Source organism: Varanus komodoensis, unplaced genomic scaffold, assembly GCF_004798865.1.
Source record: "Varanus komodoensis strain SLA01 unplaced genomic scaffold, ASM479886v1 scaffold6_4, whole genome shotgun sequence".
Lineage (NCBI taxonomy): Eukaryota > Metazoa > Chordata > Lepidosauria > Squamata > Varanidae > Varanus > Varanus komodoensis.
The window spans coordinates 12,714,663-12,739,107 of NW_025336347.1; the positions used below are offsets into that span (position 1 = coordinate 12,714,663).

General features: G+C 40.6%; 1 protein-coding gene across 26 annotated transcripts in view; it reads left to right on the plus strand.

Moving 5' to 3' along the window:
- MAGI1 (membrane associated guanylate kinase, WW and PDZ domain containing 1) overlaps window positions 1-24,445 on the plus strand; it is a 522,735-nt gene that overhangs the window by 471,428 nt on the left and 26,862 nt on the right. For 16 of the 26 annotated variants that reach the window (XM_044452072.1, XM_044452077.1, XM_044452084.1 and 13 more), the window contains 4 exons: window positions 414-630; window positions 14,747-14,824; window positions 22,603-22,694; window positions 23,567-23,759. In XM_044452072.1, coding sequence (XP_044308007.1) covers window positions 414-630; window positions 14,747-14,824; window positions 22,603-22,694; window positions 23,567-23,759 — 580 coding nt within the window. The remainder of the gene's footprint in view (window positions 1-413; window positions 631-14,746; window positions 14,825-22,602; window positions 22,695-23,566; window positions 23,760-24,445) is intronic. The other 10 variants (XM_044452085.1, XM_044452096.1, XM_044452094.1 and 7 more) reach the window with 1 other exon arrangement.

Genomic DNA, 24,445 nt, shown 5'->3' on the forward strand with positions numbered 1-24,445 from the left:
AATAACAATATGCAGATGTCTATAAGGGAGAATATATTTTATCTGTTTTGTTTTGTCCGGTTTCAGCTGACACTTTCCCACTCGTAGGTTTTAGATACTGTTCTTAACAGATACAGAAATGCATTGAACCACTAATCTATAAAGAACCTTGGATTTCTGTTGCATGTCTTTTTCTATGATGGATGACTTTCCTTTTCATGTGTGGCTCTGTCTGTCTATCCCAGGGGGAAATTCACCTGTACTCAGCACAAATTGAAATGGCAGAAGCCAAAAAGTAGCTTTATATATTTATTTAGGAGAATGCAGAAATGCTGAACCGAGAGGAAAACTAAGGGGAATTGCTCACTCGCAGACCATTAACCTTCTTGGTATTTCTCTCCCCCCCTCTTCTCCTCTGGCTTTCCTACTTGCAGCAACCACTTGAAAGGAAAGACAGCCAAAACAGCTCTCAGCACAGTGTCTCCAGCCACCATAGCACACACACTGCGTCCCCCGTCCACGGCACTCAGGGGCTTCCTGACTACCCTGCTACTGAAGCACCAGCTGTGGACCAACCAGACAACACTGGGCAAAAGAAGCCAGATCCATTCAAAATCTGGGCCCAGTCCAGGAGCATGTATGAAAGCCGACGTGAGTATCAAAGGAGACCTAATTATTTTTTTATACCAGCTCTCAATAGCAATATTCTTTAGCTATTGAAGCTGTTTGTTTAAGAGGAGGTTTTTCTGAGTTGCAAAAATAAGTATGCCTTTTTGTTTGCTAATATGATGCATGGGTGACTGAAGCTATATGTGTCCGGGGAAGGGGTGGGGATGAAGAGATAAACAAATTACATGTGGGTCGTCATTTTTGGTGGTAGTAAAGAAACTTAGATTGCATTCAATAAGTGGGATTACAATATAACTGTGAAAAGAGCTGGGCAACATTATTATGTTTTCTTTCTATGTTTTCTTCTCCTTTTCATAATCATTTTCTAAATGGATATACAGTGTAAGAAGTTGCCCAAATATTTTCCATGAAAAGAAAGCATATTCCATTATTTTGGCTGAATTCTACAAAACTTTGTGGACTGTGGTCTTGAGACTCAAACCTCCAATCAGTCAATCAATTAATTAAAGAATTAGTGGAAACTTAAACCTCACAGTAATATAGTTTGGCAACTATAGCAGACTTCCCCAACATGGCACCAGCAGATGTACTGGATTACAACTTCCCATACTGTTATCTGGAGGACGTGCTATAGCTTGGGGAAGACTGGTCCTTTGTATTCTGATTCAATTTTCCTTTGTATTTCTGTAGTCCTTTCAAAAATTCCCAATATGACTGTTTGGAGGCTTAAACCAAAGAAATAATTTTTGTAACTTAAAGCAAAGGCCCAAGTTCTTAACTGACCCAAATATTGGCTAGCTGTGCTTACCTTTAATTTTATGTACTATTCCAACATCGCAAAGGCTGAATAGATATAGTGAACATGCTTTATTACAGTTATTAATAGATGCACTCCACTAATAATTCAGTAGGATTTCGATTCTGTGTGAAGCATACAAAGTGTGCTCCAATCAACTTCTTTTCTGAAAGCAAAATCAACACTGTTTTTCTCATCAGTTGCATTCTGTTAGAGTCTATGGAATAGTGGAAGGTGAAACAACTCTAATGTCACATCTCAAAGTGCTACTCAATATATATAGTTGTAGGGTTCAGCCTAGTTTATTGTGCACTAAATGGCCCAACAACAGAATTAGTTTGTATTGTATGCCATTGAAAAAAGAAACAGAGATAGAGACTTTGGAATAGAAAAGGTATTTCAGCAGCATGACCTCTTGTATTTCAGCTGTATCCTCTCCATTTTTCATTTCTTTTGCAGCAGCATGGCATGCGTAACACATATTCAGGGCTTTTGCACATGCTATCCTAGTTTCAAAGACTGAACATGGATAATAAAGGCTGGCATAAAGTCAGTCCAAACATAAAAATGCTTTTTGACAGATACTTTGATCTATGTCCAATATTAGTATTCTTAAATCCTCCAAGAAACATAGCACCCACTAATTTCTAATGCAGTGAAAATGATACTTCCAAGGAAGAGAGTACAAATCTTACTCTTTGGTGATCAGCCATGGAAGATGTTCCTTCTTGAATGCAGCAACATTCCTAGGAAGAGGGTAATATATCCTCACTTCATTCAAATTATAACCACATTTTATAAAACTTAATAAGATTATAATTTCTATTTTCCATTTGTATGCTATAGTAACCTTATTCACATGATTTGAAAAATGAAGTAATTGATTAGGAATGAGAAGTTATTCTAAGACCAAAGCTACATTTTATATTAAATCCGTGCCTGCCATTTAAGCAAGCATTGTTGTTTGTTTAAATTGAGTTTGTTTAAACTCAATTCTTCTGCAAATCTGGACAAATTTACTTGTGACCTGACATCATGGCAGTCTGTGGCAATTGCTCATTGGTTGTCCTGCAACACCAGTGCTGAAAGGAATCACAAGTCTGTGCCATCAGCCAGGGGACCAAGAGCTGTTGTGGGGTTGCACCCCCTGACTCCCAGGAAGAACATTCTGGTATTACCATCATGACCTCCTTCATCAGTCAACAGTCTTCTGCACTAGAAAAAAAGTTTGGCTCCAGTCATCAGTGACTACAGCCTATGATTACAGAACTATGAGGGGGAAAACACTCTGGCTATATTCAATGTACAAGGAAAGATGACCAAGCTTGCCCCCTCCCCTTTCCTTGCCAGAAACAACTCTATACCAGCTGCTAGTTGCTGCTAGTTGCCTTGGGCTATAGAAGTTGCGGGTAAAGGATACTCTGGCCCCATTCATCAGCCAAAGACCCAGTTCTGTTACTATAAATCATCGACAAGGGAAGATCAGCCTGACCCCAACTGGATATAACTACCTGTTTCTAGATTTACTACTCACTCTGTCCTCAAGAAAGGATCTCCCACTTGCATTTTCTTTTCATGCCCCTTCCCTTGTATCTTGTCTTTTTAATTTATAGGCCTGCCTCTTGTGTTTAGTTGATTTGGGTTGCTTTTCGGAGACAATAATTGTCTGCAAAGCATGTTATTAATGCTATATGTCATCAGAAAAATTCACAACTTTGTGAAAGCTGAACATAGACAAGTTCTTGTAGAAAGGAGTAAAATGTGCTTTTCCATTTTGGGGGCCAGTTGTACATTAAAGATAACTCGCTGCTCTGGCCATAGTATTACTGATGACTGTTCTTATGTTCTCATGCTGTTTCTTCCACTGCATGACGTTTTGCATTTCTTCCCTTCCCCCACAGCATGCCTGCACTGTCATTGTCTCTGACCCCCTGCAGTTATTTAGAACCAGCTAAACAGTTAATTAGAAATTAGCTAATTAGTCATTAGGATTAGCTCAGCAGTATTCACGCCAGCCTGTTCTGCTTTAAAAAAAAATGTGCTGGGGAAGGTGCTGCAAGACACTGCTGCTTCCCAGCTTTTCCACCCACATTTTGAAGCAAGGGAAATTGTATACATTTTTGTTATAATTGGTGTATATCTGTTTTACCTTCATTCGTGCAGCTAGAGTAGATCCTGAAAGCTGGTGACTGCTTACTTTGGAAGTTTTCCCTACAAGTCTTCCCTCGGAATGCTTCTTATACATTCTTTCTGTGCTACTTTTTGGATTTCTTTACTAGTTCAGTGGGTGTTGCTGTATCCACTGGAACTGTTTCTTTCTAGCCTTCTATAGAAAACTGCAACAGTCACAGAGTTTTAGATCCAGTAAAAACTTTGATCATTAATAACATTTTTTGATATGTGGGAATGAGCAAAGTTTATACAATCAAGTAATATTTGGGATGTGACAAGGCCTTAGTTTCTAATAGGTCATAGGTATCTGGCTTGACGCTCTTAGAAGCAGGACATTGTCCTGAATCAGAACACCTTTTCTTACTTTCTGAGCTCTGTTTCTTGGCTTAATGGTCTGTCTTGAAGGAGTATGTTCAATGTTAAGAGGAAAGTATAGTTGACTTTGAACCTTCTGATGGCACATATGGGAACCTCCTTATAGGCAATAGATTTAGTTCATTTTTCAGATGTTTTCACTTCTCTTAGCAAATTTCCAAGACTTTGAAGCGGGGTTGAATCCAGATTTAAGCATGAGCAATGAGCAGCGGGCACCACTGCCTCCTCTTCCCTGCGGGCAGCCCATCTGGCCCCTTCCCCACAGTGCTGCACAGAGGATTGCTCCAATCGTGCAAAGTGGATTATGCTGTGGGTAGGAAGATGGGGTCAAGGGATGCTGCTGAAAAGCATATGAAGATGTCTTCCATGAGCAGGGCTCAAGCTAGATCCCTCTCACTATGTTGTCATATGAGACATACAACTAGCTACATACTTTTTCTGTCTAGGCTTCTTTTTACTACTTGGTCTGTTCAACCTAAACCCAGTTTCTGAAAACAAGACAGCTAGCATATTGTGTATTTCTTTACATCCCTAAGTTGTCTTGCTGCAAAATATGTTGGCCATGATACTGGTCACCGGCTAGACTTTTCAGATACAATACCTTCTGTGCTGGCATTGTTCTCAGCGATATCTTAGTATGATAGCTGCCCCTATTATCATTTGGATGGGAATATGTTTTCTGAAAGTATATCTTTTTATTTCTTGTACTGTACATAGAGACATTTTTCTGATGAGCATCTTGTAGTTCTCCCTTTGCTGTGAGTAATCTAGTAATCTAGTCTCATTTCTCATTAAACCAACACTAGAGCTTTTCTGTTAATTTTTAGCAAAGACATCCCTAAAAATATATTAGAGTTGAAAGTAATAAAGGTTTTTATTTGCAAATTGAAGTGTATAGTTTGAGAGCCAGTGTGGTATAGTGGTTAAGAGCATGGGACTGGGACTCAGACGATCTGGGTTCGAGTCCCCGCTCAGCCATGGAGCCAACTGGGTGACTTTGGGCCAGTCACAGACTCTCAGCCCAACCTACCTCACAGGGTTGTTGTTGTGGGGATAAGATGGAGGAGGAGATGTAAGCTACCTTGAACACTTTGTAGGAAAAAGGCAGGGTATCTATCAATCAATCAATCAATCAATAGTTTAACAATGGGATTCACTTCCACAAGATGTGGGGATGGCCACCACTTTGGGTAGCTTTGAAAGGCAACTGGACAAATTCATGGAGAAGAAAGCTAGCAATGGCTACTAGTTCTGGTGGTTATATGCTACCCTCCAGTATAAGAGAAAAGGATGAGGGAAGGGTTCTTTTGCACTCATGTCCCATGGGGAGCTGATTGACCTCTGTGTGAACTGAATGCTGGACCAGGTGTTCTGATCCAGCATAGTCCTCTGAATGTTCCTAAATCTAAATCTGCATATTTTGAGTTGGATTTGTGCTCACCACAACTACGCCAAGCATGTCACTAAAACAGCAGTCCTGTGGTCCCTGGAGAGGGTACCAGGAGCTATGAGCTTTATCTGGAGTTCTCACACTCAGAGCTGTCATCACTCCTAAGAGAGAGGACCACATGATCTGATCTCTTGCTCCCTTCTCACCATACTTTCTGTAAAAACAAATGTACCAGTTGCTTTCTGAGGTTGCAAAAATGGCTTTGCTGGACTTTGTAGGGGTCAAACAGTGGAGTTCTGGTGACGAAGGGAAAAGAGAGGCCAAGATACAAGAAAATCCCATCCTCTGCAGTGCCTGAACTGCCCCTGCCAGCATTCCTTCTCTAGAAGGTCTCGGATACTTTTCTAGAGGAAGAAGAGTGGGGAAAAGGGATGGAGAGAAAAGCATTTCTTCTGGCATTCCTCCCTCTTGTTCAGCAGCAACCCTAGAGGGCATTGGATACCTATAAGCTTCCAAGATCAAAAGCATCTGTCTAGGAGACTGCAAGTCAGTAAGCCTTGGCCCTAAGCAACCTATTGCTGTCTATTAATTTGTACTCCCCTGGACAGCTCCTCAAAGCCCCACGCTCTGGATTCAGGGTTTAAGAGCAAGTATTCTAGACAGCATTTGGGTTCACTATAATTATTTTCATAATCTCATCCTAATGAAACTAGACTATGCATGTATTTTTAAAATGTATATCCCACCTTTCTCCCATTGTGGAACCCAAGGTGACTACATGCAGTTCCCAGGTGTTCTCCCATCCAAGCTCAGATCAGCCCCAGATCTGCTTAGCTTCAACATGGTAGATGGCTCATGTACTTTCAGACCAAATATGAATTTGATGACAAACACAGTATTTTCTAAAACGGTGTTTTTAAAAAATGCAATACTATTTAGAATAGTCACTAGTGATGCATGTTAAGCATCCAGACATGTTCCAAATTTTAAATCAAACTTGGGAAGATCAAAAATACCTTGACCATCAATGTTTTTGCTATTCATTCTAGCAATGGTACTAAGGTGATTTCCCCCATTTCATTGTGCTTTGCTTTTGGTGTTATTAAAACTTTATATTTAATAATAAAACTGTCCGTATTGTGCATCAACTAGATTATTAACTGAAAATTGTTTGATTGTCAAGCAATTAATAGAGTCACAGAGCAATTGTATGGGAGAGTATCTCAGAGCTGAGAAGGGGAAATTCAAATGTGGAGCCGCCTCCCCGAGCCACACCATAACAGTTGTGATCTCAGACCAGGGTCAGGAGGTCAAGAAGGGGGCATTCTGGTGGGCTACACGCCGAGGGGATAAAGAGGATATTGGTTTTCAGGATCCACATGTGTCTCTCTGCCCAAGTCCTGCTAAAAATAGCTGAGAAGAACAAGAGGCAGACCCTTATGTCTCTAGAGAGGCAATCCGTAAGGATTGTGTTCTAAAAGACTTTTTAAAGTTGCTGGCCTGATACTGCCATAAAACGATGTCACAATTCTTTGCCTTCCGGAAGATATATACTAGGTTGTTTTATATTTTGTCTGGCATGCAGTCTGTCTAGCCCAGAGCTGTCAGCCCTAATTGATTGCTGCAATTTTAAAATTTCAACAGTGTTCTTTCCTAGCCCTCTTTCTAGGGATTGAATTTGAGGTCTGATGTATGTTCTTCAGTGAACATATGTTCCTGCTCCTCATATGAGGAAGTTGATCCGGAAGGACATGGAGCTGAATTTTATTTTGGGAATTTTCCTATCAGCAGCTGCTTCCATACAGTCCCCAACTAAATTATATATTTTCCTATACTTAGGAAGCTGAAGAAGCTGTTTACTTAGAAACATCAGCATGTTTGTAGACACTATTTTGTCCCCTGGAGTTTCCTTTAATCAGTTCTCAAAATAAGTTTTAAAAACATTTTTAGCATACCATAGATAGGGAAATTCTTAACAAGACATAAAAAGGAGAGCTAGGGCTGGTCCATTGGTTCCTCTGTATTGCTTTGGCCTTTGAGTCAGTCTTCAGTGCGAGCAACTTATAAAAGGCATTATGAAGTATTAGCTTATTAGGTGCAGCCTCTTTGGAAGCCCCATGTTTGCATACAGAGGATCTGTTTTGATGTTTGGAATCCATCTTGGCAATGGAAGATAAATCATGTTAAGAATGCAGCTTACTCTGCAGAGGCAAAGGAGGGTGAAGAGTCTGTCTGCATATGCCTTCATTCTGGCAGCCTTCCCAGGAATGACTTTCACTCCCAGTCCTTTCCGTATTTAAGGCAGGGATAATGGCAATATCTTAATCCTGCAGAATAAAAATAGCATACTCTCCTTTCCTTAAAGCAATCGACAGGCTGCTGAAGCACTCCTGCATAAGGGCAAATCAGGTTGTCTCTGATAAGCATGAACTATTCCTACTGAAGAAGCTGGTGGTGCAGGATTTATCCCCAGAGGGACACTTGAGAGTTCCTGCAAACATCACAACTCTTAATGTGCTAATCCACATTTTTCTTAGCAGACAGTTTGATTCTGTGATTTTTCACATGCCCATTTTAGATCGAAATAGGATTCCAGTCTGATGCTACGGGCACATCTGGTCACCTTTCTAGCTGTCTTCTCTCTCTTTTTGACAAAACTAAAACTATCACTGATTTGCTGATAGTAAATTTGCATATCAATGGCATAGAGAATCAGCAGTTACTTTAAAAAATTGAATTAAAGGACTGCTTTTAGATAGGGTCACTTTTATTGTATGAAACTGAGATTGGATCAGTTGTTAGAAAAGATGGAACTTCTCCCAGAATATGCTTCTCTCAGAAGAAGAGCAAACAGTTTTGTCTGTTAAGGAATTAGGCATTGGCAATTAGGGTTTCCCCTTAGGACATGCTGCTCAAGCAATTTCTGGTGTGGGAAAATCCATGGGCAGCAGCAATTAGTTCATGTGGTGCCTGCGCTGCAGCACTTCCTGGTTCCCCCCTCCCTGCCCACCACCACCACAGTTGCTGCCTAATATATCATACCCTACACAAAATGTCTTGCTTTAGTTATTTGTTTTAAAATAAATAACTGCTTTTCCCTTGTTTACAAGGGAATCAACATGCCATTGCTCCAGAATCTTTAGTCTGTGCTGATGAAAAAGCTTTCTTTTATACATACCTTGGAGACCACTATGATCTCAGAGATTTGCAATACCATAGTCTAAATCACAGTTTATTTTAGGCAGTCTTAATTCTCCTTCAATAAAATGGGAATAATTATTGCCTAGTCTTTTAGGGAGATTGTAAAATTATTCTGAAGTCGAAGCTTAGCAAAAATGAAACAAAACCACCAGCAAACCTTTCCTGTACCTAGGTACTCAACTGGCAGGTTCTTCAGTGATGGCCAAGCTGTGGGAATGATTTAATGTTTGCGCTGTTCCTCTTCATATCTATCGATGTTTTCTTCCCCTTAATGTCCATACTAGGCAACTACTGCTAGGATTAGTGGGTGTTTAACCGGGAAAGCATTATTTTCAAGAACTAACCTTTGACAAGTCAGAGAAAGAAATCTGAAGAAAATGAGGAAAATGTAGTGCATACTTCTTGGAAATATATTTATAGAATAGAATTTTTTCTTCTGGTTTTGTTGTAGCCTTTCACTGCTTTGAGGATTGCTACAATCTGTTGTTGTGTTGCCTGCATGCTTTGCAAAGCTGCCATATCCTACGTATGGCCATCTGTCAAAACGGCAGTGACAAAATGAATTAATCTGAATTGCAGATGTGTTAATGAGCCCCTTTGAAGGGGCTTAAGCATGTTTTAATTAAAAGCAAAGCAGAAAAGGGTCGAGCCTTTTTAAAGCTTTTTAAATATTGCAGGTTTTTCAGTCACACAATACATTTGTTGTGAGCAAATTAGATAAAATAAAAAGCACATGAAGCAATTCCTTCATCCATAATTAAATAGACTTGAAAAATGTGAGTACAAATAACTTAGGAAATTCTGATGAGGCAACCTTTAAAACCAATTGTTGTGGGATTGTGTCCATGTTTATGAAGTGTTTACCCACTTTATAGCTGTGAAACAAAACAGCTACATTTAAACATCTTTGGAAAGCCTAACCATCCTAGACCAAGGGGCAAAATTATTCATTTTCATACTAGATTGTGATTGTGTGGCCCAGTGGTTATGGCATAATCTCTTACCCTGAAAAACTTGATCCAGCTCCTGGTGGAGGGGAGCAGTTTAGTGCCTCTTAAACTCACAGAAATTGGCACTGTCAGATAGTGCTTGTACTCCAGGCCGAAGAGTCCAAACTGGGAGCAAGGACTATGGTTGGGGCTGGCATAGCAGAGAGAGCCTGAGCAGAGGGAGCCTAACAAGTAGCATCTGCCCATGGTAGTCCATGTGCTGGAAACATCCCAATAGACCTACTGCAGTGCATTGTACATGTGGCACTAATATATTCTAAGGGTGGAGGAACTTTCGATTGAGAATGGAATACCAAGATTTCTACTTGGAAAGCATGAAGAGGGGGAGGCTCAAGCATTTTTGTTGTTTAGTCGCAAAGTCATGTCCAACCCATCATGACCCCATGGACAACATTCCTTCAGGCTCCCCCAGAGTCCACCCAAGCCCACACCCACTGCCCCAGTGACTCCATCTAGCCACCTCATCCTCTGCTGTTCCCTTCTCCTTTTGCCACCAATCATTCCCAGCATCAGGGTCTTCTCCAGTGAGCTGTTCCTTCTCATTCGGTGGCGAAAGTATATTTGAGTTTCATCTTCAGTATCTGGCCTTCTAAAGAGAAATCAGGGTTGATCTTTAAGATTGACTGGTTTGGTCTCTTTGCAGTCCAAGGGACTCTCAGGAGTCGTCTGCAGCACCACAATTCAAAGGCCTCAATTCTTCAGTGCTGAGCCTTCCTTATGGTCCGGCTTTCACATTGCAATTAGGAAAACCATAGCTTTGACTATATGAATTTTTGTCGGCAGTGTGATGTCTCTGCTTTTTAGTATGCTGTCTAGATTTGTTACAGCTTTCCTCACAAGGAGCAAACATCTTTTAATTTCTTGACTGGAGTCCCCATCTGCAGTGATCTTGGAGCCCAAGAAAAGAAAATCTGTCACTAAGTTCAGGCATAGCTTCTGCTAATAGTAGGTTCAGGTGCTTTATGTCAACAGGACAGAAGCCAAACAGGGGCCTACTGAAGAATAGCAGGAGTGTGTCAGCTTGCTTGGAGGGAATAGTGATGTTTGCAGAAGTAGTGCTTATATGGTGATAACCTGGTGTTAGAAACAATGCAACCAAACTGAATTGGGTTTTCTGAAAGGCTACCTAAGAGGACAACCTGTACTCCCAAGAACCCCCTCAGTTAGAAAAGGAAAATCACATGAAGGGATGATGGAGCAGGAGAGATAGCAAGACTTGATTGGCTAGAATTCTGCCAAGTAGGTGAGGATAGGCTGGAAATTTTGATGCAATGCAACTGTGTATTTAATCCTGGTTGGGCTACTGGGAAGCTGGTATCTACAGCCAATGTATGTGCAGCCAAGTAGCAAAATCTACACTGGCATAATGGATCATTTGCTACTTAACATTTTTTCATGCATAGGTATGAAATGTACACGTGTGCTATTTTATAATGTGAGAATCAACTTTCCAAAATCTACGAATGTTCTAAGGACAAACAGTTACCCATCCTCCTGCTATTTCTAGTTTCTTCCCATTTTAGAAATAGTCTTGTAAACCAGCATATTGCTGAAAATCACATACAAATAGTACTCTCAAACTGGAAGAAGGTAACCTGTAGGATGCCACAGGGTTCACTCCTGGGCTCAGTGCTCTTCAACATCTTTATTAATGATCTAGATGTGGAAGAACAAGGAATGATAATCAAATTTACAGATGATGCAAAAGTGGGTGGAATAGCAAACACCCTAGAAGACAGAATGAAGACCCAATGTGATTTGGATAAACTTGAACACTGGGCTGAAAGCAGCAGAATGAGATTCAGTAGAAACAAATGTGAAGTCTTCCAGCTAGGAAAAAGAAACCAAATGCATCGATACAAGGACACTAAAAGTAACTCAGCAACAGTGGTCTTTGAGTTTCTTCCTTGCCAAGCTAACAAATTCACAGCAAAAACTCAGATGGGCACCTCCAAGCAAACTGATCACTGGTTACAATGAGTGCTATATGTTCATTTTCAAGTACTAGAAGCTGGGACTTCATGAGGGCCAACTTTGGTCAAAAGAAGGCCAGACTGGGGAAAGTCTCCTGGGAGAGGTTACTGGAAGGCAAGGTAGTTGAGGAGGGGTGGATGGCACCCAAAAGGGAGGTTTTGGAGGTGCAAGCCTTGATGATACCTCTAGTTAGTAAGACAGGGAGGCAAAGGAGAGTGCACCATAGATGCGAAAGGAGGTGGTAAGAGGTATGTAAGAGGAACCTCCATAGGAAATGGGCACTGGGGCAAGTAGACAAAAGAGTATACCCAGAGGAGGAGGCCCACTGCAGAAGGTTTCTTCACAAGGCTAAGGCTGATTATGCAAGGAATATCAGGAGCAACAAAAAGGGCTTCTATCAACATGTAAATAGCAAGAGGAAGGGGAAACAGGTGGTGAGTCTGCTTAATAAGGAAGAAGGGGATTCAATGACTGATGTGAGGGAACAGGCACAGATGTGAAATGATTATTTTCCCTCTGTGTTCTCTCCAAAGCAGGACAGGGGAGACCTACATGGGGGACAAGATGAAGCAAGGGATTTAGGGGCACAGATTAGAGTCCCACCCCCCACAAAAACTGAGGCGCTCCTCAGGGCACTGGATGTTACAAAGGCACCAGGCCCTGACGGGTTACACCCAAGAGTACTTCATGAGTTGAGTCTTGCGCCCATTGGTCTCCATTTTTGAGGACTTGTGGAAAATGGGTGAGGTTTCAGAGGACTAGAGGGTGGCATCAGTGGTTCCAATTTTCAGAAAGCGTAGTAGAGGGGATAGGAGGAACTACAAACTGGTTAGCCTTATCTCCACTGTAGGAAAGACAATGGAAAGGCCCATAATAGCAAGAAATCTAGTAATCCTAGAGAGGGGAGAGAGGTTGGCAGCCAGGCAACACGGCTTCAGCAAAAACAGTTCCTGCCAGACAAACCTTGTGGAATTCTGTGACAAGGTTTCGAGCTGGCTAGACATGGTGGATGTGGTTTACCTGGATTTCAGCAAGGCCTTTGACAAAGTGCCACACAATATCCTGGTTGAGAAATTAAGGAGTTTTGGATAGATGAATGCAATATCCGATGGATTAGGGTATGGTTGATGGACTGAAAGCAGAGGGTAACTATTAGTGGGGAATCATCGGGATGGTGGCCAGTGACAAACGGTCCCTCAGGGACCTATACAATCTTTTCATCAATAACCTGGAAGAGGGGGGTGACCTGTCTGCTGATCAAATTTGTAGATGATACTATAATGGGGGCAGTAGCCACAACTGAGGAGAGCAGGTACTCCAGATCCAAAAGGATCTGGACAGACTATGGAAGTGGGATGGGGACAACAGGATGGCGGTCAATGTGGATAAGTGCAGAGTCTTGCACTTGGGGCATAGGAATGGGTGTCAGGTTAGGAGACAAGTACAGGTTAGGGGACAAGTGGCTGGAGAACAGCACTTGTGAAAGGGATTTCAGAGTACTGGTCAACTGCAGGCTAAACATGAGTCAGCAGTGGGACATGGTGGTCTAGAGGGCAAACGCCACCCTTGGTTGCATAGCCAGAAGCATGGCTTCTAGATCAAGAGAGCTGTTACTACCACTCTGCATGACTCTTGTGCTCCTGCAGCTGGAGTATTGTTGTTTGGTACTGGGCTCCAGATTACAGGAAAGATATAGCCAGGTTAGAATCAGTGCAGTGTAGGCCACAAGGATGGTGGCTGGATTGCAGGGAAAGCCGTATGAGGCGAGACTGAGGGAACTGGATCTTTTCAGCCTAAAGAAGAGGAGACTGAGGGGATCTGTTGGGAACATATAGGCATGTGTGGGGATGTCATACAGAGGTGCATAGAGACCTGCTTCCCCTGTGGATGAGGGCAGGATGCATTCCAATGGAGCAAAGCTCAGGGAACCAAGATTCAGGGTGGATGCCAGGAAGTACTTCCTGATGGTTAGGACTGCTAGGGTATGGAATGGACTTCCACGGGAGGTGGTTGAAGCCCCATTTCTGAGGGTGTTTAAGGATAAATTGGACATGCACCTGGTAGGCATGTCATGAGCAGAGCCAGCTGGAGCCGGGGATCAGACTAGATGGCCCAGGAGGCCACTTCTGATTTGCTCTGCTTCTGTTTCTATGTTTCTAAGAGAGGGAATACGTGGCTCAGTAGAACAGAAAAAGAAAAAGACCTTGAAGTTATGGTGAACAACAGGCTAAATATGAGCCAAAAATGTAATGCAGCTGCAAAAATGACAAATACTATATTGGGATGCATTAACTGAAGTATTACTTCCAAATCACGAGAAGTAATAGTTTTCCTATACTCTTCACAAGTCAGCGCTTATCTAGAATACTGTGTCCAGATTTAACAAAGATGCAGACAAATTAGAAAAGGTCCAGAGAAGGGTAACAAAAATGATTAAGGGTTTGGAAACACTGCCCTAGAGAAGAGACTGGTAGAACTGGGCATGTTCATCCTTGAGAAGAGAAGGTTTAAGGGAGACATGATATTACTGTATAAATACTTCAGAGGTTGTCACAAGAAGATCTCTTCTTGCTCATACCAGAGTGTTGGACACAGAATAATCAAGTCAAGTTCTAACAACCCAGATTCAGGCTAGATATCAGGAAATGTTTCCTCACTGTTAGAGCAATGCAACAGTGGAACCAGCTGCCTAGAGAGGTCATGGACTCTCCTACACTAGAGACATTCAGGGTGAAACTGGACAGTCATCTGAGTGAGATGGTGTAACTTGGTGTCCTGCAACAGCAAGGGGTTGGACCCAATGGATCCGATGGCCTTCGTGGCCCCTTCCAACTCTTCTATTCTACGATTCTATGATGCTTTCAGTATAAATTTCTTGTGCTAATAGATTTTGCTTCCTAATCCCACAGATAAGTGTGTTGCTTAAAAGTTTGCAAGCTCTCTTGTGATAGCAGAAACATTAAATAGCTCATTTGAAAATACTTACAATAATGTACAGTATATTTTGATCACCTAGTTTTTGCACCAGATATTTCCAATACCAATAGGCCTGGCAAAAAACAGGTAGGTATATTCTAGTCCTTAGGAGCTGTGACATTTTCTGATATAACAGGTTTGAAAGCAGAAGCAGAGCTGTTATCTGTCAACGCTAAATTGCAATGAAAAGCAAGAAAACAAAATCCATTAAGCTTTGCAAAATGTTAAAATTAATGTTCACAGCTATGTCACCTTCGCCTGCGACTGGACTGAGCAAGGGTGAGAGAGAGAGAGAAATCAATTCCACGAATTTTGGAGAATGTAAGAATGAGCTGAGAATTTTATATCTGTCTTGTTGTCCATCTTGTGGTAGTGTTTGTGACTGGGGGCAATTCATATGGGCCAGGTGGGTTGGAAGGACTGAAGCATGGAAGGTGTTAAAGTTTCACCATGCTTTCCTTAACATACCATTGTCAAGCACAGCACAGAAGGGAGGGGATGGGGAAGCATCAGGGAGGATTAATGTTTTGTTCTCTAAGCTTTACTTGAATAATCATAGATGAAAAAGATCTAACTATTGTCACTTGGCATTGTTCTCATCACCTGTTCAAAACTCATTTTACTGCATTTGCAATGGAGTCCTTGAGAGTTTGTTAGTAATGAGCCAGCATGGATTACCCTTAAGCCACTGGTGCTGGAATTATGTCATGGGGAGATTGGGGAAAGAATTAAAAAGCTTAGTCATTGTAAAATGTGCCAGTAAATCCTTCATTTTTAAAAAACTGAGGATCCATAGTCAGATATGCTTTGATTTTAATTCAGTTTTTATGATTATTCTCAGCAGCATCTAAATGTACTAATCAGTTTTCAAACACTGATTTATGGTTTGATGAAACAACAAAATAAAATAGATTTCACTATCAACCCAGGAATCATACATTCGGAAAACGCTTCACAAAAAAATTCTTGTTGACTAGTTGTCTTCCACTGCCACTTGTTGCATACCAGCTTCTCTAGCAGGTCTGGAGAAATCTCAGAAGCAGCCTGAAGCTGTCCTTTGCAGCAACATCCAGATGATCAGCTTCTGCATGCTCAGTCACCCATTTTGCACAATCAGTGAAGTCGCCTCTTAAATATTTAGAAGCCATTTGTGTCAGCCAGGTCTTGGGGTGACATTGCTTGGCTAGAAATTTGATCAGGGGCTAATATTAGTCATGCAAGTAGACTGATCAGTGCAAAAGGCTGTAAAAAGAGTTTTGTTTCACTTTTGTTTGTGTTGTGCATGTGCGTGTCTGTGATTCACCATGCTGTTACCCTGTTAATATCTACTTTTGTTAAGAATGCAGTGTTAGATTATGTCAGCTTTAATGAAAAGAAGGTGGTATTCGAAGTATTCCTGCTTCCTTGTTTTCTTATACTGCATTGATCGAAAGGCCTAGCTGAAATGTAAGCTTGGGGTCACAAGCAGCTGGGTTTTCAATTCCGAATGCATTGTTTCAAACCAAATTCATTACTAAATGTTCTAGCCATAGGCCACAAGAATTAAAATTCACAAAAAAAGGAGGATTACAATGATTGCAAAGTCAAATCCATGAAAAGATTCTATGAGATGCAGAAGAGTCAATCAATGAGTCATTAATATAAGTGGAATAAGTGACTAAGCAAACAAACCCCTGAACAAGAAGCTGCAGCAAAAGAACAACTTAACCTTGAAAATGACATCTCCCTTATAACAAATTGCTTCCTTAGGGATTCCTTTGTGAATAGTCACTGCAGTCAGCATGAAACAAGCTACTCTTTTGCCATAAGGCTACCATTACCATTTAAGAATAGCTCTCTTATGAGTTGGAACTCTAAAAGGGGCAGGACCCAAACCCTAACCCATTCTTGCTGCACTGTACAAAGAGCATGATAGCAATATGGTATACTGTTTAGTCTAAGGCAGAACCTAATATAGGTTCTATTATATTGTGCATTTAAAAAGGAAACGGAAGGTAAAGCTTTAGCTATGGCTGGAAGCACCGTAGAGTTGACAAGTGGAAATATGTGGAGAGGCGATGAGTAAAAAAGGTTTCCTGCTGGAGTGCCCAGCAGAAGTTTTATTTTGCTTTTATCAGACAAGCTGCACATTCTTAACTGGTTTGGCCTGACCTCCAGTAGGAGACTTTGAAAGAGAACCTTTACCAGCTTTCTTTTGCTTTGGGGTTCTAAAAACACAGTGACAAACACCAGTTCACATAGAATGCAGTCTACCTCCTGTTGGAGTTAGTGACAAAGTTCACAGATTTTAATGCAGTTGCACTTCCATTGTTCAAATTGGGCTGCTTTAAGTCACCATTTTGAGGAAATAGACTTCAATGCACTAGGTTTTCACTGGTCCATTTGTGGACTTTGGTAATATTTATTGCCTTATTATTCTGTAACAGTATTTAGAAAATTCTTAGGCTATGGCTCAGTGCACTAATACATGTGAGTTTTAAAAATATCTTAGCTTAATAAACACCAGTCAATTAAGATGGCAGTGCATTGAAAGGGGAGACACAAAGCAATGGCTGTAAAGCATTATAGAAACTAGTGCATCTACCTTGTTTCATTTCTGCTCATTCAGTTCATTCATTTAATGTTCCTATTTGAATAAACCTCTGCTTTGAACCATTGGCAGTGGCCAGCAGCTTAGAAATCTCAGTCAGATACTTCTGATGGAGACCAAACAGCATAGCTCCTCCTTGATGTAAAATTATCTACAATAAATGGAACATTGAGTACTTGTATTTAAGGCGCTTTGGTTTTATTAGTTGTCCCACCAACATCCCAGTCAAAGTACAGCTGTTTGAACTTACAGGAAAAACCATCAAGAACAGAGGCATGTTTCCATGATGCTTTTGTGGGCCAGGTGTGTTCAGCCTATGCCAGCTCTCATCCATACAAGTGACGGAGATGCTTGTGGCACTGGTGTGGATTAGACAGTAAGCACAACCCACTTCACATTATCATGGTGACCATGTTCTTGATGGACGAGCAAGTCTAGCAAGCCTTGTAGGGTGCCATAGGACCCAACTGAGGTTGATAGAATTGCCAATTGGTTTTACATATTTAAAACATGTACATCCTACTCTTCAGTGGAGCTGCCAGGGTGGCTTGCAAAAATAATAAAAATACATTAATACTGAAAGAAATGCTAAATATTAAAAATACTGAAAGAAAAATACATTAAAATTTAGATGTGGGGGCTTGCACACAGGCCTTCCCGGTATGTAAATTCCATAAGACAACACTACTGAGGAGGCTTTTTCTCTCTGGCTGCCACTCGTGTAGCTCAAATGTAAAGAGGGAAGAGATCCTCGAACAGGTCCCTATGTGTTCTGGTGTGTGTGTTAAGCCAGCAACACTTTGAGTTGCTCTCTGAAATGGACTACACACTGCTGAAGTTATTTCAGTGCTACTGAGTTAAGTTTTACTGGTCAGTGCCCAGCTGACAGCCTAGCAGCTGAATTCTGGATAAACTGAAATTTCCAAATAATAATCTCCAGCTTTATAACAATAGTCAAACATAGGCATCACCAGAACATAAAATAGCTGTGGTCCAGATATCCAATGACTGCTGCAACAAGCACATCAGACTAAGGCAATGAAAGGCACTTCATTGAGCTACTTCATCCTGGAGTATACCAGACTACAAACTTGATTCTTTAGGAGACTGTAAGTTCTTGTAGAATTGGTGGAGGAGTATCTTCCAATAGACATTCCATGTACCAAAGCACTCCCATCATGCCAGGATTCACTTAGTTTATTGGTCCACAACCAAACTTTTACTAATTCTAGGCATTTTTGCTTCTTCACATGAATTTAATGGGGGTGGGGAGGTAGAGAGCTAGGAATCATAAACACCAACACAGCATTTTCTACCAGCAATTTAATGTAATGTTAAAGAATGTGAGGACAAGACTGAAGTCCACGGGACCCCATAAACAAATCGCCTTGCGAGGAGCCATGATCCCAAGCACCACTTTCTAGAATTGGCATTCCAGATAGGTGTTCAATCCTACCATATCACTATGCTTCAGACATCCAACAGAGAGAGCATGTCCAGAAGGATATCATGATCAATAGTACTGAAAGCCTCTCAGAGGTGCAGGAGAATAAGCTGGGTTGCACTTGACCCCTTTCTTTTAGCATAGGTTGTCCATACAGGTGACCAAGACAGTCTGCATGCCACAGATGGGACTGAAACCAGACTAAAATGGGTCTGGATAACCAGTCTCATTCCAGAGCACCTGATACTGCATAGTCACATCTGCTAGATTTCCTTTTTCAAGAAGTGGATGCTAGTTACTGGCAAATGATTGTGAAACTCCTTAGGATCCAGGAAGGATTTCTTCAGGAGTACTCTTTCAACCACTGGCCATACACATTACGTACGATTCACTGTTCCAGACATGGGAGAGGAGGTTCTTCATGGTGACTGCTTTCTGGAATTTGTGACCCTTTATGCCCACAGTATAAGGAAAAGCATCATCACAAAATCTGATAGTATGTACTCTAGATTGACTTCTACATCTCGAGTTCCTTCATCTGGGTTTTCTCTGCACTGGGTAAACCTCAGGAGTGAATGTTTTCCTTGATGGGCATCTGCTCAGTCAGCTTCACTGAGCAGACAAAAGGGAGGACTTCCTATATTCACAGAGATGTGAAACAACAGCAGTTTGCTGCAAAGGAAGCAATTGTGTAACTGATGGCACAGCATACATGGTCATTATTATCAGCACAGGTAAAGGGCAAAATTGCAAAATTTATGTTGAATAACTTTGTAGGGCTTGAAATAATAAGGAAAAGTGTTGGAGGTAAAATGATAAAAAGGAAAAATGTTGAGTGTCTGCATGGAAGCTACCCCCATGGTAGCCAAGTCATGAGCAGAGCCAGCTGGACCCGGGGTCAGGCTAGATGGCCTGGGAGATCCCTTCTTACTCTCTGTGTTTCTAATTGTCCTTCAACAATACATCATGGACAGTATCTAATGCACTCTAGTGAGTCACACTGCTAGCACAATAGAAAACCAGTGTTTTATATGGCAGTTGGAAAGCAGAAACAAAATTTTCTGGAGTGGGAAAGGTCCGTGGATCACACAGAATTGAGCTCCATTCACCTGTCCCATTTCAAACATGAATATTTCTCATTCACTTCCAGGGTTGCTTTAAGAAATGCTAGTTCCTGTTTGCTAGTGGGAGATGCCAGGGTACAACAGAACGACTGAAGATATGGGAGTATTGGATATTACTCCTTGAAATAAGTTGTACATATTTCACAAAATTTTTCAGAGTGCTAAAAGTTATTTCTTCAACAAATATTAAAGGAACTTGTTATTAATATTCTGTAATGTTGATTTTTAAATAAAATATAAATGACTCATATTTTAAGTATAAAACATTTTATTAAATGCATTTGAAACTCGGGCTTCAGTGCATTCAATATTATAAGCTGACAACTTGCTGGTTTCAGTGTCCTTGACTTATCTGGGTAGTTGAGAAGTTAGTACAGTGCAGGAGATGGAATGTTGGGTTGGAGCTCCCTCGGAAACAGTGCACAAGACAGTATCTCTCTGCTGCAGCATGCCTTTCATCTTGATAGAAACATAATTGCAAAGTACATTTTATTCTGAGAAATGTCAGAGGTTCTATAAATAGTTTTAAAAAAAAAACTGTGGTCAGATAAGTCCTTTTCAGCACATACCCAAATATGTTTGTTTGGCAGTTGTGATCCAGTATAGATACATATCCATTCTCTCTTGCAAATGATTCAGTGTTATGCAGATCATGAGGCCTACAATCTGAATACCTGGTATTTCATTCACAAGTCTCAGAAGTAACAGTAACACTAACAAACAATAACAATAATTCATATATTTATAGGCTACCTATAGCTGTCAAAAGGCCTTCCTAGGTGGCACTACATATTCATAATTATAATCATAATTCTTACATTTCTCTACCACCCATAGCCAAAGTTCTCTGGGTGGCTCACCACATTTAAGCCACCATTCAGATGTCAACCTAGCCTGACCCTGCTTATCTTCCAAGATTAGGTAGGATCAGGCGCTTCAAGCAATAAGGAAATGTATGAACATTTTGCAGAGAAATCAGCTTTTGGAGAAAAATCATGAGCATTCATTCTATTATTACTGCTACTTAATGTTCATTTTAGAAAGGAGTGCTTTATGCCCCCCCCCCACACACACACACACAGAGCTGCTGGCATTTTTTGAAATGAGGGGCAACTGCAAATCAAAAAAACAATGCCAGGCAGGAACAACAGAGTGATCAGGAACCATTGCATTCACTCTGATTTGCATAATCTTGAAGTCACATCTGACTAGCTCTGTGGTGTCATGATGGAGTCATTTTATTACTCGAACCATACTTATCCTAACCATATCACCCTAATCAATTTAATTGATTGCTTTTATTGTCATGGCATGTTTTTATCTTTTTGTAATCTGCTTAGAGGGACCTTGGACCAATATAGCGTAATATAAATTTAATTAAATAAATAACTAAACTCTGGTGCAAAAAAAGGAGATGGGGAAGGAAAACTAGGGAAAACAACAATAGCAAAAAAGAGTACAAGCAAAGTTTTGAGAGGAACTCCCCCTCCAAAAAAAAGCCCTCTTATTTCTCCCTGAGTATATTTGCAGGTGAAAGATAGGGGCACTATACTGCTGCCTTGCTAAATCTAAGCAGGTCTGGTTTTACTATTTCTAAGGATTATGCCCAATAGCACCAGTTATTTATAGTGCTGTCAGCATTATAATAATGCTGACAATAAGGGGAAATGCTCTGCAGATGTTAATTATTACAATAGTTATTTCAGCACAGAGCTGAGTCTTGGTTTGTTCTCTCCATCTTATGAAAAGAAAATCAACTGTAATATGTTACTAATGGATATATACTCTTACAGAGCCTCATTTGCCTAATGAAAAAAGTCTGTTTACTCACAATTCCTAAAAAGGGTTCTGGATTTATTACTGATGGTAACACCAATGAGTTTGAATACTGCAGTGCTATACAAACATTTGCTGCACAATTTGTTGCCATCAAGAAGAAAAACCAAGTAGCAGTTTTCTGTCAGTCTGCTAGCAAATCCTAAAAATGTGAATTGTGCTTGAGTATCTCAGGGTGGTAAGGCTCAGTAGAGGTCTTAAGCAAAAGACTCTTTCTGGTGCTTTTGTGCTGTACCAGAAAGAAGGGGGTTTGTGGCATATAACCAATGAAGGGACATTGACTTTCTAGTAAGGAGACAGGAGAGAGAGAAATTACGTGGGTACTACAACCCTCTTCATTTGGCGTAGGAGTAATGGGCTAGTGTGCCTTGACTTTCTGTCAGATATAGTTTCGGGGTGGATTAAAAATATAACAAATGAAATAAAATGTAGGAGGGTGTTGGATGTATATCTGTCTTCCTTTAAAACTAGCCTACAGTGATTTTCACAATAATAACCTTGTGCTTCAGAAAGAAAATGCATTAAGAGTTAAACCACTTGCAGAAATTTCTCCTATTTGCACTTTATTCCCAAAATGACGTGTGCTATCCTTGTAATATTACCTTTTTCTGGGAACCTGCGACCTCATGGCAGGCTGTAAATAGATAAAAATAAATATATGAGGTTGGTTCCTGACAAAGTTATGCTTGGAGTTAGGCCCACTGAAATCAATGGGACTTGAAGTAAATCATGGCTCAGTTAAGTCTTATAGAGTTCAGTAGGATTCTAAGCATGGCTAAGTCTGGAGCAAACAGTTTTGTTTGCTCACTGATGATTCATAGTTCTTCCAACAATCAATTGCAGTTTGGGGGCTTTTAATTTCAAGGCCATCCCAGTTTGCCCAGGGCAGCATTTCCTAGAAGCTCCCAGGGACTGTTTCATTTTGAAAAAGTTTGACATAGCTGCGTATGTATTGTGTGAATTATGAAGAGAGTGTCATTCAGTATAAATGTAATAACTGCCCTAAGAAATTTCATTGTGCAAGTCTATTCTATAATAATTATTTAATCTATAATATTCAGAAGTCAGCTATTATAAATAATGAGTTTCTTTTATTTTCTTGTAGTTCCAGATTATCAAGAGCAAGATATCTTTCTGTGGAGGAAGGAAACTGGATTTGGATTTAGGATTCTTGGTGGAAATGAGCCTGGGGAACCAGTAAGTATTCTGAAATTTCAGACTAGTTTTATATGTCTCTGTTCTAGAGTTTACTCATTCATCAGTATATATAGTTCTTTTTATTTCTTCAAGCATCTGATTTGCTGGTAATTTTATTCCCAGAAATGCAGGATGGGATGCTCAACTCTGCTCTATATAGCTAAGGTTGCTAAGAGTGTTGATACTGGTTCATATAAGTGAGGCCTATTTCTGTCAGCAATTGGCTTAGTCCCTTGCAGCAGCTACTAACCACAACGTCAAACAGATGTTAGCAACTCTGGTCTGATGTTGATTTAGGTCACACTCAGACCAAGGCTTCTGATCTCATTATCAGTCCTTTGAGCTATATAAATACAGACTCATTCAGCAGAAGTCTGTAAGAAATTGAATGTGATGTTAAATGAGAGACGAAATCATGGGAAGAAGAACCAGAGTCTCTTTCCATTTATTTAAGGAGTTCATAAACTACACCTTTATCAAAAAGTGGATTCTGCAAATGATGAACACTCATTAACTGCACAATAAATCAACAGAACAGAAAATTTGCAGTTGCAGAAACTCAGCAACCGTGATCTTGCTTCCATGCTGAAGTTTCAGTTGATTGTTTGAGACAGAACAATAACGTTTTGTACTAGTTGTGGAACTGGCTGTTTATTCCAGCGCTTTCTGCCACCCTGCTTAGTAACTTGGCCCAGTGATGTCAGCTCTTTGGATATATCTAAGAATGGGACTCACACAATAGCCTGAATTGCATAATATATTTAGTTATAAGCTGTTTGTTTGGGCATTGATGAACCAACTGTGGGATGGTGAGTTAGGCTAGATTTTTCTACCAGTAACTGTTCACATGCAAATGCTCCCATTGTTCACAGATTTACATCGGTCACATTGTACCACTGGGTGCTGCAGATGCTGATGGTCGCTTGCGATCTGGAGATGAATTGATTTGTGTGGATGGAACGCCAGTTGTTGGGAAATCTCACCAGCTTGTAGTCCAGCTTATGCAGCAGGCTGCTAAGCAAGGCCATGTCAATTTAACTGTCAGACGCAAAGTGGTTTACACAGGTAGGTTGCTATGTGACTGTGAGGGTACTTTATTTTTACTCTGTCTCTCGATGAAAGTGAACTACTTTCCAAAGATCAAACGCCTGAGTACATGCAAAAAATAGCAGTTCATATTTTCATCTTAACATTTTGTTTTTCATCTTCAGTGTTTGTTGTTCAGTCTTTTCAGACATGGAATAAATATAGGCTGAATGTTTTCAGCTGTGAATGTGACTATGGTTGAATAGAGTGGATAGATTGCTGTTTTCTGAGAGACACATGGGGTTCTTCATTACACTTTCTTCAAATTTATATTTTTAGAGATATTCTTTTACTGGATTTATATTAGGGTCCATATAAGAAATACTGTGAAATTGGATGGTCTGTGGGTAATCACTTTGCAGTACTGCCTGTGAAAGAAGCTGAGTATTACCCAGCAGTGTTATAAAAATGACAGTGTTTAATGCTGAAGGTACTACCAAGAAAATTGCCTTGCTAGAAGTGACCAAGGATCATTAGCCCAGAAATCTGTTTCCAGCAGATGCTTCTGAGAGACTCGTTAGCATAAAGGCAAGAACCATTGCCTGGTCCATCCCCAACACCTGCCATAGAAATTGTGCCATACAGCCTCTGAAGTCCATGATCTGGGCTAGATGGACCTTTGGTATGATTTAGTATGTCTGTTCTTATGTTTCAGTGCTAAAACA